Source organism: Ranitomeya variabilis, chromosome 1 (genome assembly GCF_051348905.1).
Source record: "Ranitomeya variabilis isolate aRanVar5 chromosome 1, aRanVar5.hap1, whole genome shotgun sequence".
Classification (NCBI taxonomy): Eukaryota; Metazoa; Chordata; class Amphibia; order Anura; family Dendrobatidae; genus Ranitomeya; species Ranitomeya variabilis.
The window spans coordinates 326696402-326711774 of NC_135232.1; the positions used below are offsets into that span (position 1 = coordinate 326696402).

General features: G+C 44.4%; 1 protein-coding gene across 1 annotated transcript; it reads right to left on the reverse strand.

Annotated features, from left to right (window-relative positions):
* Window positions 1-336: 336 nt before the first annotated feature.
* LOC143795312 (olfactory receptor 10G7-like) lies at window positions 337-1263 on the reverse strand. The gene has a single exon (XM_077281006.1). The coding sequence runs from the start codon at window positions 1261-1263 to the stop codon at window positions 337-339; it is 927 nt and encodes a 308-aa protein (XP_077137121.1).
* Window positions 1264-15373: the final 14110 nt, after the last annotated feature.

Genomic DNA, 15373 nt, shown 5'->3' on the forward strand with positions numbered 1-15373 from the left:
CACCTGTGGTTTTACACCTGTGGATTCCTATTATGGAGCAGGTGTAAATCGCTGCGGAATCCACACAAAGAGTTGACATGCTGTGGAATAAACAACACTACGTTTCCGCACGTTTTTTTCCGCAGCATGTGCACTGCAGATTTTGTTTTCCATAGGTTTATGTGGCACTGTAAACTCAGGGAAAACAGCTACGAATCCGCAGCAACCAATCCGCTGCGGATCCGCAGCAAAATCCGCAACATGCGCACATACCCTTAGGGTTATTTGGTTGCAGGACACTTGAAAAGTGTAAAGTATGGATTAAATGGTGATACAATCACAGTTGACAAGAATAATTCATCTAGCTTGTGACCACATTTTTTTTAGAGATATTTTAACGTCATTATTTCTCAAAGAGTAAATTATGGGATTTAACATTGGGGTTACAAGAGTATAGAACACAGCTATAGATTCTTCGATCACAAAGTCCAAAGAGTTGGGACTCAAATAAATGAAGACAGGAGGTCCATAGAAGAAAAACACAGAAATCATGTGTGATGCGCATGTGGAAAACGTTTTACGTCTGCCTTCAGAACTTTTTATGTTCATGATTGATCTTACTATATTGGCATATGATATTAAAATCAAGATGAAGCAAATTAAGGCAACAGCTCCAATATTAGTTATTATTATTGCTCTGTTCACAGTGGTGTCTGCACATGCTAGATTTAGCAAAGGGATTACATCACAAAAAAAGTAGTCAATCCTATTGGGCCCACAAAAAGGGAGACGAAAAGTTAATGTAGTATGTATCATGGAGTGAAGACATCCAGTAATCCAAATCCCAGTAGAAAACTGTTTGCACAGCTTCAAGTTCATGAAGTTAGGATAATGTAATGGCCGACAAATGGCCAAAAAACGATCGTACGCCATGACAGTATAAAGAAAACACTCTGTGCTTCCAAAAAAGTGGAAGAAATACAACTGACAAACGCATCCTTGGAAAGAGATGATTGTTTCTTCTTGTACAAAGTTTGTCAACATTTTGGGCAATGTGACTGTGGACAACCAGATGTCTAAAAAAGAGAGATTAAGAAGAAAGAGGTACATAGGTTTGTGGAGGCGAGAATCTCCTTTTATAACAGTAATTAGGAGTACATTCCCCAGAAGAGTACACAAGTATATAGCAGAAAATAACAAGAAAAGTGGAGTTTTCATAACTGCAGAGTGTGGAAGACCAATGAGGACAAACTCTTTCACTGATGAATAGTTCAAATAGCTCATGTCTTTTTTTAATCAAAAAATAAAAAATATGATTATTCATGAAATACTGAGATATCATTCTATAAACTAAATCATGCTTGCCATCATTGCTTGATCAGCTTTAGTATAACATTCAGTAGAGCCCCATCTGATTTTCTGAGGATTTGAGGGAGGTGGGAACCGTGATCTATAGTTGTGCTTCTCAATCTTTCTGAAATAGCCACAGAACCAATATACATATATTAAGACATATTTAGTTTGTGTGAGTAGCCCTCTAGTATTCTATAGTCAGGTGTTTAAAGTTGTCGATTATGTCCTAGTCTAAAAGTAAGCAATCTTTAGCACTCCGACCGCTGTTAAACTACTGTACAACTACCAGCATCAGTGCTGTCACTTGAAGATCAAGAACACAATGCAAAATCTCCAACAGGGCCGCCAAATATCACAGGCATTTAATAGCAATAGTTTTTCATATAAGCCAAAGGGACCTTTTGGGACCCTTAGCCTGCAGGGTCTGGGTGTGATTACCACCAATGTATCTATAATAGTTGCATACCTAACCAGCATTTCTTGATATCCACTTGCTGTCAGGATATGTTGGAAGCTGTATTTTAAACAACTGTTTGCTGTTCTCTGACTTAGGGCTCATATTCACATGCGAGAAACTCGGATGAGTCTCGCATGTCAATATCTGGCACTGCCCCGACACTCGGATCGGAGCATGCGGCCGCGTAGCAATACATACAGCCACACGCAGCTCTCCTGAGTGCCAGGTGCAGTGCCGGGTATTGACGTGCGAGACTCATCCGATTTTCTCGCATGTGAGTATGAGCCCTGTTGGCTTCATTTACTGAAATAACTAAAGGGCAATTTATATCATATAAAGATAAAGTGTTCATGATTAACAATTTAGTCTAGGACTTGTTCAAAAAAGGTAAAAAAGAAACTTTAGGATGACAAACCTTGCTTCTTCCCGCTATACTTACCATTACAGGTTAATCCTGTATACGGTGTGAAAATCTTTTCATAAAGAATATTTTTCTGCAGTTAAATCCATACATTCCAGTAAAAATGTCATGTTTGTTATGTGCACTGTTGTATACTCTTTGAAGCAACACATGCATTGATCACTAGAAATATTGATGCTAAAATGAAAAAAAATATGCAAACAAGCGAGAATATATAGAGAGTAGCAAGTAATTCACCACAATCAATATTGTTGCCTTTCACTGTGTTTTCCTTATGTGTATCAAGGAGGTCTACTTGGGGATTTGCATGTTTTATGCCCACAGGAAACAAATTCCCTGTGCTGTTATTTTCTTGCAATTATAACATTTGTGGCTAGTTTATGTGCTATTAGGATATACTCATAAAGAATAATACGGGTGTTGTGTATCCACTGGAATATTATACAACCTAAAAAGATTATGCACAACTAAAATTAGAGGTAATCATTTTTATTTGGTTAGAAATCACATTTTGATGCAAAAACCAGTAATGTGGACCCCGCATACAACCTGCAGCTGCCTGATGCGTTTCACCTGAGCTTTGATGAGGGGATGAAGGAAGAGTGTTCAGAGGAATATTTAAAGCAGGGGGAGCCAATCATGTGTTTATATTAGAGGAGTTGATTGCAAACAGCTGAAGCCGGGTTATTAGATATGCCATGCATGATATAACCAACGTCACATCCAGCCCACAGGACGCGTCTCCACGAAGCACATCACGTGGGTGGAAGTGACGGCGGTGTGCATTCCATGTTGGAATTAAAAGTATGTCCGGGATCACAAGAGTTCCAGGTAAGGGTATGTATCCACGGTCTGGAAGCTATGTGCTTTGGAAAAAGTGGATACCTTGCCCCACCCAAAGCGCCACCCCCTGTTATAAGCGCGGTGATTCCGGATGTGTTTAATTAACACATCCGGAATCACCGCATCCTACAGATAGACTGTGTTATTTATCTTGCAGAGTCTGAGCATCTCCGCAAGATAAATAGACATGTCTGGAAAGACGCGCCGCATGTCCGGTTAATAGTGGAGACGGGATTCCATAAAATCCCCTCCACTATGCTGTAACATCTGGTGACTGCGGATTGGACTCTGTGGCTGTACGCAGCGTCTAATCCACAGCAAATCCTGAACGTTTCCTGACCGTGAAAGCATAAACTTAGACCGAAGTGCGCCTGTGTGAAGCGGATCATATAGCAGACATGGTGAGCGTACAAGGTGAATGGCAGAGAGTGAGAGTGCAGCTCTATGCCCTGGAACCAAGGGCACGTTAAGTGAAAAGTGTAACATGCACAATAAATAATGAAGGGTGAAACCATGATAATAAGTAATGAAATAACGGAAAAGAGATTTTGATAATGTGATATGAGACCATGAGATGCATGATGGTGAAACAATGATGCATAAATATATATATATATATATATATATATATATATATATATATATATATTGTAGGGATTCACTCGCTCAGGTGCGTTGGAGGAAACAGGAGGCACATTCTCTTTAATGTCCAAGTGGGTTTATTTGCTCCATAAACCAGCAAAGCAGCAACAAAAAGGAAAACAGTCTGTAAATCAGGCCGACATAGCATAAAGTCTATAGAAGAGCTCCGCTCTCTCAGGTCTGTAGGCACGCAAGCTGTGCTATGTCCAGCACGCAGGCCTGTTGTGAATTAGACTTTTTGGCTCCCTCTTGTGGTCACTAGTGGTATGACTCTGGGATTGTCTTTTTTCTGTTTGGCACTCACCTGGGTCGTTAGTCCAGGGGTTTCGCTATATTAACTTCCTGGATCCTTAGTCCAGTGCCTGGCATCGTTGTAATCAGATCCTTCTGTTGCTCCTGTCTGCTGGTCCTGGCTCTTGCAAAATTAAGCTAAGTCTTGCTTCTTTGTTTTTTGAGTTACTTGCTTTGCTACTATTTTTGTCCAGCTTGTACTAAATGTGATTTCTGACCTTGCTGGAAGCTCTAGGGGGCTGGTGTTCTCCCCCCGGCCGTTAGACGGTTCGGGGGTTCTTGAATATCCAGCGTGGATATTTTAATAGGGTTTTTGCTGACCATATAAGTCATCTTACTATATTCTGCTATTAGCTAGTGGGCCTCTCTTTGCTAAATACCTAGCTCATTCTTATGTTTGTCTTTTCCTCTTACCTCACCGTTATTATTTGTTGGGGGCTTGTATCCAACTTTTGGGGTCTTTTCTCTGGAGGCAAGAAAGGTCTTTCTTTTCCCTTCTAGGGTTAGTTAGTTCTCCGGCTGGCGCGAGACGTCTAGAACCAACGTAGGCACGTTCCCCGGCTACTTCTATTTGTGGTGCTAGGATTAGATATATGGTCAGCCCAGTTACCACTGCCCTATGAGCTGTTTTTTTGTGTTTGCAGACTTGGTATTGATTCCTGAGACCCTCTGCCATTGGGGTCATAACACAGGCCCAATCCTGGGGCCTTAACACACTGTGGAGGCTTTCTCCTCCACACACACAGACTCCTGTCTGTAGTGTCCTGCCTGGACACAGGGAACTCTGTCCACATCCACATTCACAGATTCCCAAACACTCACCGCCATGTGCCAAACACACCTCCATTATGAAGCCTGAAACCACACCCAGGTACCTGTCACATGATTAGACATGTGGTTCTGACATCACCACAGGTCCTGAAATAAACATAGATAGGCATGGTTATGCCCTTTACCCAGGGGTGAGGTACATGGGTAGCCAGACCCTCCCATCTCTCATAGCTACCCGTAACCCGGACCCAAATATACTAAGCAACTCCTTATTGCTTTATGTGCAAACAGAAAACACTCCGGGTTACATCACAGCGACAAGCCTTCTCTGTGATACATACCTCCCATCGATTAGACACCCTTTAGCCATGCTACATACCTCCCCCCTCTGCCTAAAGCCGTGGGGCTTGGCACTTATCCTAAACCGACTAGAGACCTCTCTCAGTCGTCCCTGACAGTCAAACAGTCTGTCTAAGTCAGGTCCTGTTATTGAACCCTGTCACCTCGTCTGCTACAGGATCTCCTGCTGAGGTCACTTAACCCTGAGCTAACTGAGGAGTCACTATTTCTAGCTCTTCCAACTGACCACCTTCGGTTCTCTCTCGGTTGTTGATCTCTCCTATTATCTTCCTTCGGAGAGCAGCTCTTCTCTTTACGTCTATCCTCTGTTAACTTCAGCTTGAGGACTTCCAGGCTTTGGAGCACCTCTTCGCCTCTCTGGCAGCTGTTTATTAACTTGCAGTCTCTCACGTCTCAGCTTCTCTACCTCCCTTAGGTAGGCCACGTGATATTCCAGGAGCATGCAGATATTCCTAAGACTCTCTCTGGACCCGACAACCAGGAACGGAACCATTCCATCTTCATCCATGACCTGGACCTTTTCATCAGCCGGTATCCTCAGTCTCTTCAGACCGTATTTATCCACCATCTCCTGCATCACTCTCCCAAGTTTCCCAATGGCTTTTGCCACCAGACCTTTGGGTACTTGGACTGTGTCTTCCACTAAGCCCAGCTGAGTAAGAGCTTTCCTTTCACGCTCCAAACGTCGAACGGCTTCATCATTCTTCAAAATGATCTTCTGCTTTGTACGGAGGCAGTGTAGGTGCATATCCCTCAGGACAGCCACCCGCTTCACTGTGACTTCCCTATTTGACAGTATCACCAACTGTTTAGTCTCTGGTGCCCAGTGCACACTACATGCTTCCACTGCTTTTCTGAAGGCCTCATGCACACCTTCACCGATACAGGCTTCTTGCACCTCTTCAGGTACATCAATCACGGTCTTGAAGAGCAGGGTCTCACTCTCTTCAAAGACAGATGGCTCCCTTTTTGCCTCTGACCTTTCCACCAAGACGTCTGTCACGACTGGGTGACTCTCCTGTTCCGCTTTTAGCACGAACTCTTCCTCAGTCTTTTCTTCCGCTTGAGCCTTCGCCAAAATGGGCATTGGCAACTCCTCTGCCAAGCAGCGACGTTCCTCCTCTCTCTGGAGAAGCTCCTGCTGATGTTTTTCTTGAGCCATTCTGAGCACATCCATATCTTTCAATATGGCCCTATTCATGGCCTGACACGATGATAGGTGACCTCTGAGTTCAACGACCTCCTTCTCTAGGTCACCCAGTTTGTGCTCAATTGCTTGCCTCAGGACCCTTTCTCGTTCGACTGTTTCTCTAAGCAGCTCTATGTTATGGTCCTGCTCTCTTTTGGCCAGCACATGTACATTTTCAGAAGGGCTCTCTTGCCTACCCAGACTCTGCCTCTTCAGAGCTCCAGCTGTTTCTGCATCCAGCTCTATGGTCTCTCCTGGTCTCTCTGTCTGTTTACTCTTAGGTACCTCTTGACTTTTAGTAACTTCAGAGATCTCCATCTCTCCAGCATCAGGTACTTCATCATACTGAGCCACTTCACTCTTTCCAGGCATTGTAGATGTGGGTCTACTACAGGTCTGTTCTAACCTCAGCCCGTCACTAACTATCTCAGTGTTAGGGTTTGTCAGAGATAAAGTGACCTCCTCATCAAGAACAGTAACCTGATCTGTACCTGACCCTGTCTCTTCCTCATCATCTCTCTTCTCAGAGGGTGTAACCTGTCCCGCCTTTCTGCGTCCCCCGCGACGTGATGAAGATTTGCGATTTTTACTCAGCTCCTCCTTACTGTACTCCTTTCCCTTTGCGCTCGAGTCACAGTCTGGATAGGAGTCACCCCCTCTCACTCTGTCATCCTGGAACAGCAATTCCCCATTTAAACAGGTGTCAGACCCACACTTTCTTCCGGTCACCCGTAACTCTGGACTATTGACATTAGGTGGCGCTACTTCCTCTTTACACATCCCATTACCAGGAATCCCCCCAGCCTGCTGCTGTAGTGGGGCTTCAATATGACCATTGCGTCTCTCCTCTGAACAACCCCACACTGCGTCAACTTCCCATATGTCTTCAAAGATCACAAAGTCCCGGCCCCTCTCAAATGAGTAGAACAAGTCTGGTGTTATACCGCCATCTTGGCACTTTAGATTTTTGGACATATCAATGATCACTCTGTCCACAGTATAGTTAACAGTGACCCCATGAATGCAGCGAACATTGACCTTTTTCTCGGTTAGACAGAGAACAAGAGGAGTTCCTGTCAGAGTCACCTGACTCTTTGAGTCCAGCAGTCCAGATACTCCTTCACAGTGTAACATAACAGTACACACCTGTGGGCTGTCATCAAATGGGAAGTCTATGCCGCACTCAGAATACACAAAACACAAACATTGCTGTTCCCCATTTGAAAGCTCCACCCCTTTTTGGGTCACCACCCCCTTGTGGGCTATTTTCTCCTTTAGGGCCACCACCCCCTTTAGGGACTCCACCCCTTTTTGGGCAACTACCCCCTTTTGGGATGCCGCCCCTTTTTTGGGATGCCCAGCCCCTTTTCGGCCAACCATAATTATTTGGGGTCACCACTCCGTTTTGGGACTCCACCCCGCTCTTAGGGACACCACCCACTCTGGGGTACACCCCGTGGACTTCCCACAGCACTCTCAGGCCCCAGTTCGCACAGCACACCAATGTGACTCTGGCCCTTTAAGAGTCTGCACACATTAAACCAGCAATGTCTTCTCTTTTTTTTTTCTTTCTTTGCTGCAACTGCAGCTCCGGCTGCTGCAGAACCTCTTGCTGCAACTGCACTGCACTCCACAAGGCTCTACCGCAGACTTCGTGGACCCGCCGATCCACAACCTTCGTAACCCCACCGAGTTACCGCCAGACGCCTTCAGTCTTCGTGGCCCCGCCGAGCCACAGCAATTTGATCAGAGAAGGAAAAAACAAATACATGGACTCGCCGGTCCACAGCAAGCTGACTCTCAGGAAAAAAAACTCAGTCTCTCACTGACCCCGGTCAGAACACCACAGACTCCGGTCTGTTACGCACCCGGCTTTACCCACAGCCCAAACATAGTTTTTCGCTGACCCCGGTCAGTACAATACACGGTTTTCAGACCGTCACCCATTGGCAACTTCACGGGTTCCTGGACACCCCTCGGCCTCAGAGATGCCCAGACACACTGTCTCTGTTTTCTTCCACTCTGACCCCGGTCAGTACACACGGACACCTGTCCGTTACCTGTTGGTGCCGGCCACACAGGTTCCCGGATCCCTCTTCTCCTCAGAGGTATCCCAAAACAGTAGTTTCTCACTGACCCCGATCAGTTTCTACTCACGGTTGTCAATACCATCCAATCTTCTGGCTCAAACCAGCCAGCGCTGCAAGACGTGCACCTTGGATCTTTGCCCGCATTCTCCACCAATTGTAGGGATTCACTCACTCAGGTGCGTTGGAGGAAACAGGAGGCACATTCTCTTTAATGTCCAAGTGGGTTTATTTGCTCCATAAACCAGCAAAGCAGCAACAAAAAGGAAAACAGTCTGTAAATCAGGCCGACATAGCATAAAGTCCATAGAAGAGCTCCGCTCTCTCAGGTCTGTAGGCACGCAAGCTGTGCTATGTCCAGCACGCAGGCCCAATCCTGGGGCCTTAACACACTGTGGAGGCTTTCTCCTCCACACACACAGACTCCTGTCTGTAGTGTCCTGCCTGGACACAGGGAACTCTGTCCACAGGTATATGGGTAGCCAGACCCTCCCATCTCTCATAGCTACCCGTAACCCGGACCCAAATATACTAAGCAACTCCTTATTGCTTTATGTGCAAACAGAAAACACTCCGGGTTACATCACAGCGACAAGCCTTCTCTGTGATACATACCTCCCGTCGATTAGACACCCTTTAGCCATGCTACAATATATATATATATGTGTGTGTGTGTGTGTGAACACATGCTGCTAATGACTAAACATATAAACAATAGAACAGTTTATTAATTATAAAGATGTGAAAATATAAAATATATGAAAATTTAATTAAAACACCCTGCAAAGACCAAATATTAAGGATTATTATAGAATATACTGTAACTGCATGATTATTAACATACATTAACAAATATAATAACATTAAATTGATTCATCAAAGGTGAAAGATCTGCAATGAAAAGCAAAGAAAAACTAATTATAATAATAAAATGAAAGGGGAACTATATTAAAAGAATAAAAATACTCATAATGATCAGAAAAATGAATAAAATACAATAAAAAGCACAATAGAAAGCTAGTTAGAGAAAAGGGCTTCATTCAAGCCTTTATATGACAAAGTATATAAAATGGTGATCCATCTGGCTTCTTTTTGTGCCAAGCACTTTTTCCAATCACCCCCACATATATCTATATTTGTTTTGCAATGCCATTAACCAGAAGTAAAGATGAGTCACAGTCATGGTATAATTTGAAATGACGAGGTATGGTCTTCATTTCTGCAGTATTGGTTGTTTCTATCATAAACATTTTTTATTGGGTTTTAACACATAACAGGGTACAGACAGAGGTATATATGATCTAAATTTCAAAGTGCTACACAGTCATCCTTCAGAAAATCAAGTCCTATGGTGGGAAAAAGTAGACAAAAAAAAAGAACAATAACTTATAATATGCTTGTCTTCTCCCCAACAAGTATTATGGTTTCTTCTTTAGAAACTCTGTGCCTTAATACAATCAGCATTAAAAAGGATAACATGTCTATAAATACTAACCTGTCAAATTTAAAACAATGTAAATATGAAGAGAAACATAGAGAGAAAGGTAGAAGAAAGGAGGAGGAAAAGAAGGAGGGGATGGGGGGTCCTCTACAAGAAAAGGGAATGTTGATTTCAACGTTTAAGTCCTTTCGGTTCATGAGACTAGCAAGTGAACCATTATTTCTAGATAAGAAGTGACCTACTTTCTTTTATGAATAGCTTGAAACATCATCTGTTTTATGAATTTGACTATTGTCTCAACAATTTCAGGCATTCATCATTATATCTGAATAATTTCCATGGGGCCCAGGTTACTGTAAATTTGTCTTGTGTGAAATAGGTGTAAGCTATTATTTCTTCTATATAATATAACTGGTCAACCTTATGTATCCAGTCTGACAGAGTCGGACAGTTTTTGAACACCCAATGTAGAGGAATGAGTAACTTAGCAGCAGCTATAAGGAACAAAAGTAGGGATTTATATTTGGACTAGCTGAAGAGCCCGGTGTTGCCTGGGCATAGTAAATATCTGTGGTTAGTTATAGCACCTCACTTCTCTTATTTTCCCATCACGCCTCTCATTTTCCCCCTCACATCTCTCATTTTCTCCCTTACACCTCTCATTTCCCCCCTCACTCCTCTTATTTTCCCCTCACTCCTCTCATTCCCCCCTAACTTTTCTCATTCCCCCCTAAGACTTGTCATTTCGACCTCACATCTGTCATTTTCCGATCACTCCACTATTTTCCCTCACTCCTCTCATTTTGCACTCACACATTTTCATTTTCACCTCACATCTCTCATTTTCCCCTCAGTATATACATGTTTGTCATCTCCCTTATATATAGTATACACCTGTATGTCATCTCCTGTATATAGTATATACCTGTATGTCATCTCCCCTGTAAATAGTATATACCTGCTGTATGTCATCGGCTGCTGTATATAGTATATACCTGTGTGTCATCTCCTCCTGTATATAGTATATACTTGTGTGTCATCTCCCCTGTATATAGTATATACCTGTGTGTCATCTCCCCTGTATATGGTATATACCTGTGTCATCTCCCCTGTATATAGTATGTACCTGTATGTGATCTCCCCTGTATATAGTATATACCAGTGTGTCATCTCCCCTGTATATAGTATATACCTGTGTGTCATCTCCCCTGTATATAGTATATATGTGTGTGTCATCTCCTCCTGTATATATTATATAAATGTATGTCATCTCCTCCTGTATATAGTATATACCTGTGTGTCATCTCCCCTGTATATAGTATACACCTGTGTGTCATCTCCTCCTGTATATAGTATATATCTGTTTGTCATCTCCTCCTGTATTAGACCTCGTTCACACGTTATTTGCTCAGTATTTTTACCTAAGTATTTGTAAGCTAAATTGGCAGCCTGATAATTCCCCAGCCAACAGGAAGCTCTCCCCCCTGGCAGTATATATTAGCTCACACATAATAGACAGGTCATGTGACTGACAGCTGCCGTATTTCCTATATGGTACAGTTGTTGCTCTTGTAGTTTGTCTGCTTATTAATCAGATTTTTATTTTTGAAGGATAATACCAGACTTGTGTGTGTTTTAGGGCGAGTTTCATGTGTCAAGTTGTGTGTGTTGAGTTGCGTGTGGCGACATGCATGTAGCGACTTTTGTGAGATGAGTTTTGTGTGGCGACATGCGTGTAGCAACTTTTTGTGTGTCGAGTTGCATGTGACAGGTTAGTGTAGCAAGTTGTGTGCAGCAAGTTTTGCGCATGGCGAGTTTTGCACGTGGCGAGTTTTATGTGTGGTGCGTTTTGAGTATGTGCAAGTTTTGTGTGAGGCAACTTTTGCATGTGTTGCAACTTTTGTGCATGTGGCAATTTTTCCGCCTGTGCAAGTTTTGCGTGTGGCGAGTTTTCCATGAGGTGATTTTTGCACTTGTGAAAAACACTCGCCACTGTGTCAGTGGGGTTCAGTAACGCCAGCTGTTCTCCTGCTGTGTAGCCGGCAACGTGTCCTGCAAACGCCACGCAGACACAAAGCTGCCTCCAGTGCAGGCTTTGGCCTACACTCTGCTCCTCTGCTCCTCCTTGATTCCCTGGGCTGTAACACCGCCAGTTGGTGCTCGGAAGTGCTAGCTGCACAGAGAAAAACACCCACCAATGTGTCAGTGGGGTTCAGTAACGCCAGCTGTTCCCCTGCTGTGTAGCTGGCAACAACGTGTCCTGCAAACGCCACACAGACACAAAGCTGCCTCCAGTGCAGGCTTCGGCCTACACTCTGCTCCTCCTTGATTCCCTGGGCTCTAACACCGCCAGTTGGTGCTCAGAAATGCTAGCTGCACAGAGAAAAACACCCACCAATGTGTCAGTGGGGTTCAGTAATGCCAGCTGTACCCCTGCTGTGTAGCTGGCAACAACGTGTCCTGCAAACGCCACGCAGACACAAAGCTGCCTCCATTGCAGTCTTCGGCCTACACTCTGCTCCTCTGCTCCTCCTTGATTCCCTGGGCTCTAACACCGCCAGTTGGTGCCCTGAAGTGCTGGCTGCACAGAGAAAAACACTCGCCAATGTGTCAGTGGGGTTCAGTAATGCCAGCTGTTCCCCTGCTGTGTAGCCGGCAATGTGTCCTGCAAACGCCACGGAGACACAACAGACACTAAGCTGCCTCCAGTGCAGGCTTCGGCCTACACTCTGCTCCCCCTGCTGACCCTTTGCTCCAACACCGCTAGTTGGAGCTCTAGGAAGACAATCTTGAATAGATCCCCATCCTGGTTCCAGTACCGTCAGCTGGGTCCGGGCAGAGCCTTTGGCTTAGGTTCCTCCTTCTGGGTATCCGAGTTCCACCAACGTCAGGTGGTTCTTGGTAGTGCTTTCTGGCACAGGTACCTCCTGCTTAGTAACCGGGTTCCAGTAACGTCAGCTGGTTCTCGGTAGTTCCATTGGCTCTTGGACCTTCGGCTACCCATCCGGGTTCCAGTACCGTCAGCTGGTTCTCGGAAGAGTCTTTTGCTCTTGTACCTTCTGCTCCCCATCCTGGTTCCAGTACCGTCAGCTGGTTCTGGGCAGAGCCTTTGGCTTAGGTGCCTCCTTCTAGGTATCCGAGTTCCACCAACGTCAGGTGGTCCTTGGTAGTGCTTTCTGGCATGGGTACCTCCTGCTTAGTAACCGGGTTACAGTAACGTCAGCTGGTCCTCGGTAGTTCCATTGGCTCTTGGACCTTCGGGTAGCCATCCGAATTCCAGTTCCATCAGCTTGTTCTCAGCATTTTCTCAGCCTACTTGAACCTTCTGCTACATTTCCAAGTTCAAGACCCTAAAGACGATGACCCGGAAGACCGAGAAGCAGAAGAACAAGAGGCTGCAGAACAAAGAGCAGAAGAACATTAAGCATAAGACTAAACATGAGAGCAAAAGATGTTATCTAAATTATAAGCAGAAGAAGACTAAGCAGTGTATGGGGGTGAGTCCGTTCCTCCTCGTGGTGCCCCTGGAAAAAGCCTGCTGCTGCAGGCCTAACTGAACGCGGACAAATACTGTTGTAACTCTTTTGTGACAGGCAGAACGGAAGGTGTAATCTTCAAACTGTTATACATAACAACGACAGGAATGCCTGTCACAAATAATAATATGATGAAGAAGTAGAATATGAAGAAGAATAACAGTTTAATAACAAGAATATGAAGAATGTAACAAGAAAAATAAGAGGTAGAAGATGAAGAAGATGATGAATAAGGTGAAGAAGAAGTTGATGTCAAAGATGCTGCTGCTGAGGATGATGAAGAAAGTGTTGGAGAAGTAAAAAAGAAGGTGAAGGGCATGGAAGTAGTGAAACATCAATATCTGACAAAATAAAAAAAAAACTTAACATTGTCAATATCTTTGTAACTCCGAACGTCTTAAAAAAAAAAAAAAAAAAATTCCTGCGATTCTGTTTGATTGGGCTAAACCTCTATGCTTTTAATGTCTACGCCACCTGCCCAATACATCCTAAATTATTCTTAGTTGTTTTCCTTCATGTAGAATGAACCTACAAGGAAAGAAAGGGTTTATTTTAATTTCGATATTTTGGTCCCATTGACTTGCATTTCTATCGGGTATCGGTATCGGCGATGTCCGATATTTTTGGAATATCGTCCGAGCCAATCCGATACCGATACGTTCCGATATCGGAAGGTATCGCTCAACACTACATGCCACATGAGAACCTTGAGCAAATATTGGCTACCAAACAAGCAACTCTTGTAGACCGCTTGGTTCAGGCATTCCCAGCACACAGCGGCGGTGATGGTTCTCACACGAGCTGCAGGGGGACATATGGCAGAGGTGTTAGAGGTGCACAAATCAGAAGTGGCATTGGACAGAGGGGTTTTATGACCAGGTTGTGGAGAGATTTTGCAATGACCGCAGACATGACAGGTACTGCTGCATAAATTCAAAGTGACAGGAGACAACATTTGTCCAGTATGGTTACGAACTATTTTTCCTCCCTTATCGATGTTCTCCCTCACACGTCATTCTCCTTTGATTACTGGGCATCTAAAATAGACACCTGGCCTGAATTGGCAGAATATGCGTTACAGGAGCTTGCTTGCCCAGCTGCTAGTGTGCTATCAGAAAGAGTATTTAGTGCTGCTGGTTCAATACTGACCGAAAAAAGGACTCATCTGGCTACCCAAAATGTTAATGATCTAACCTACATTAAAATGAACCAATCATGGATTTCTAATTATTTTGCCCCACCTTCCCCTGCTGACACGTAGCTTTCCTGTAAAAAGGTCTTGCTTTTGGACTCCACTTACTGACTTCTCCAATTCCTCCATTTGCAGCTGCTGAATGTCCACCATAGGCCATTTTTAAAACTCCCTAAATGGGCTGACTCCCCCCACGGGGCTGTGGTCACCACTTGGCGCAAGCACCCGTGCGAGTGCCGTTTTCCTGGACAGGTGGGTGTGCCCACTTTTGGCCGACGGCACTGGCACAGGGTCCCTCATAGTACAATGAAGTGTTTCTGGTGGTGGTGGTGCACACCCAATGTCAAACACACCATCGTAATATAAGGGGCCCTGGGCCAGTACCGCCGCCCACGAGAGAGTGTTCCCCTCCAGCTCAAACAGTGCTCTACCACTTGCAAACCTTACCTCTCACTGCTCCACCACTGTTTAGTCTGTGCTGTTAAATCCTTCAATGGCACTGCCAATACAAATTTGTTGAAATGATAGATGATAGTAAAAATATACAAGGGCCCTGCCCTCCATTTAGACCTGTGAATACTGTGCGCGAACTACCACTGTCTGCTACTCAGCAGAGGAACCCACCCCTGTACCTAGCTTTGCCACCTGTTTATTTAGGAACATTTTTTTTGCAGACATTTAGCCCACTTTACTATTTTGGCCAACGTACTGTGTCAGCCACTACTTCCAGTTGTCCTCCACCGAACAAAGCAGTGCCGCCAGTTTACTCCTGTTACCAGTTTAGAACTACATAAAGCCTACTTTTTTATTT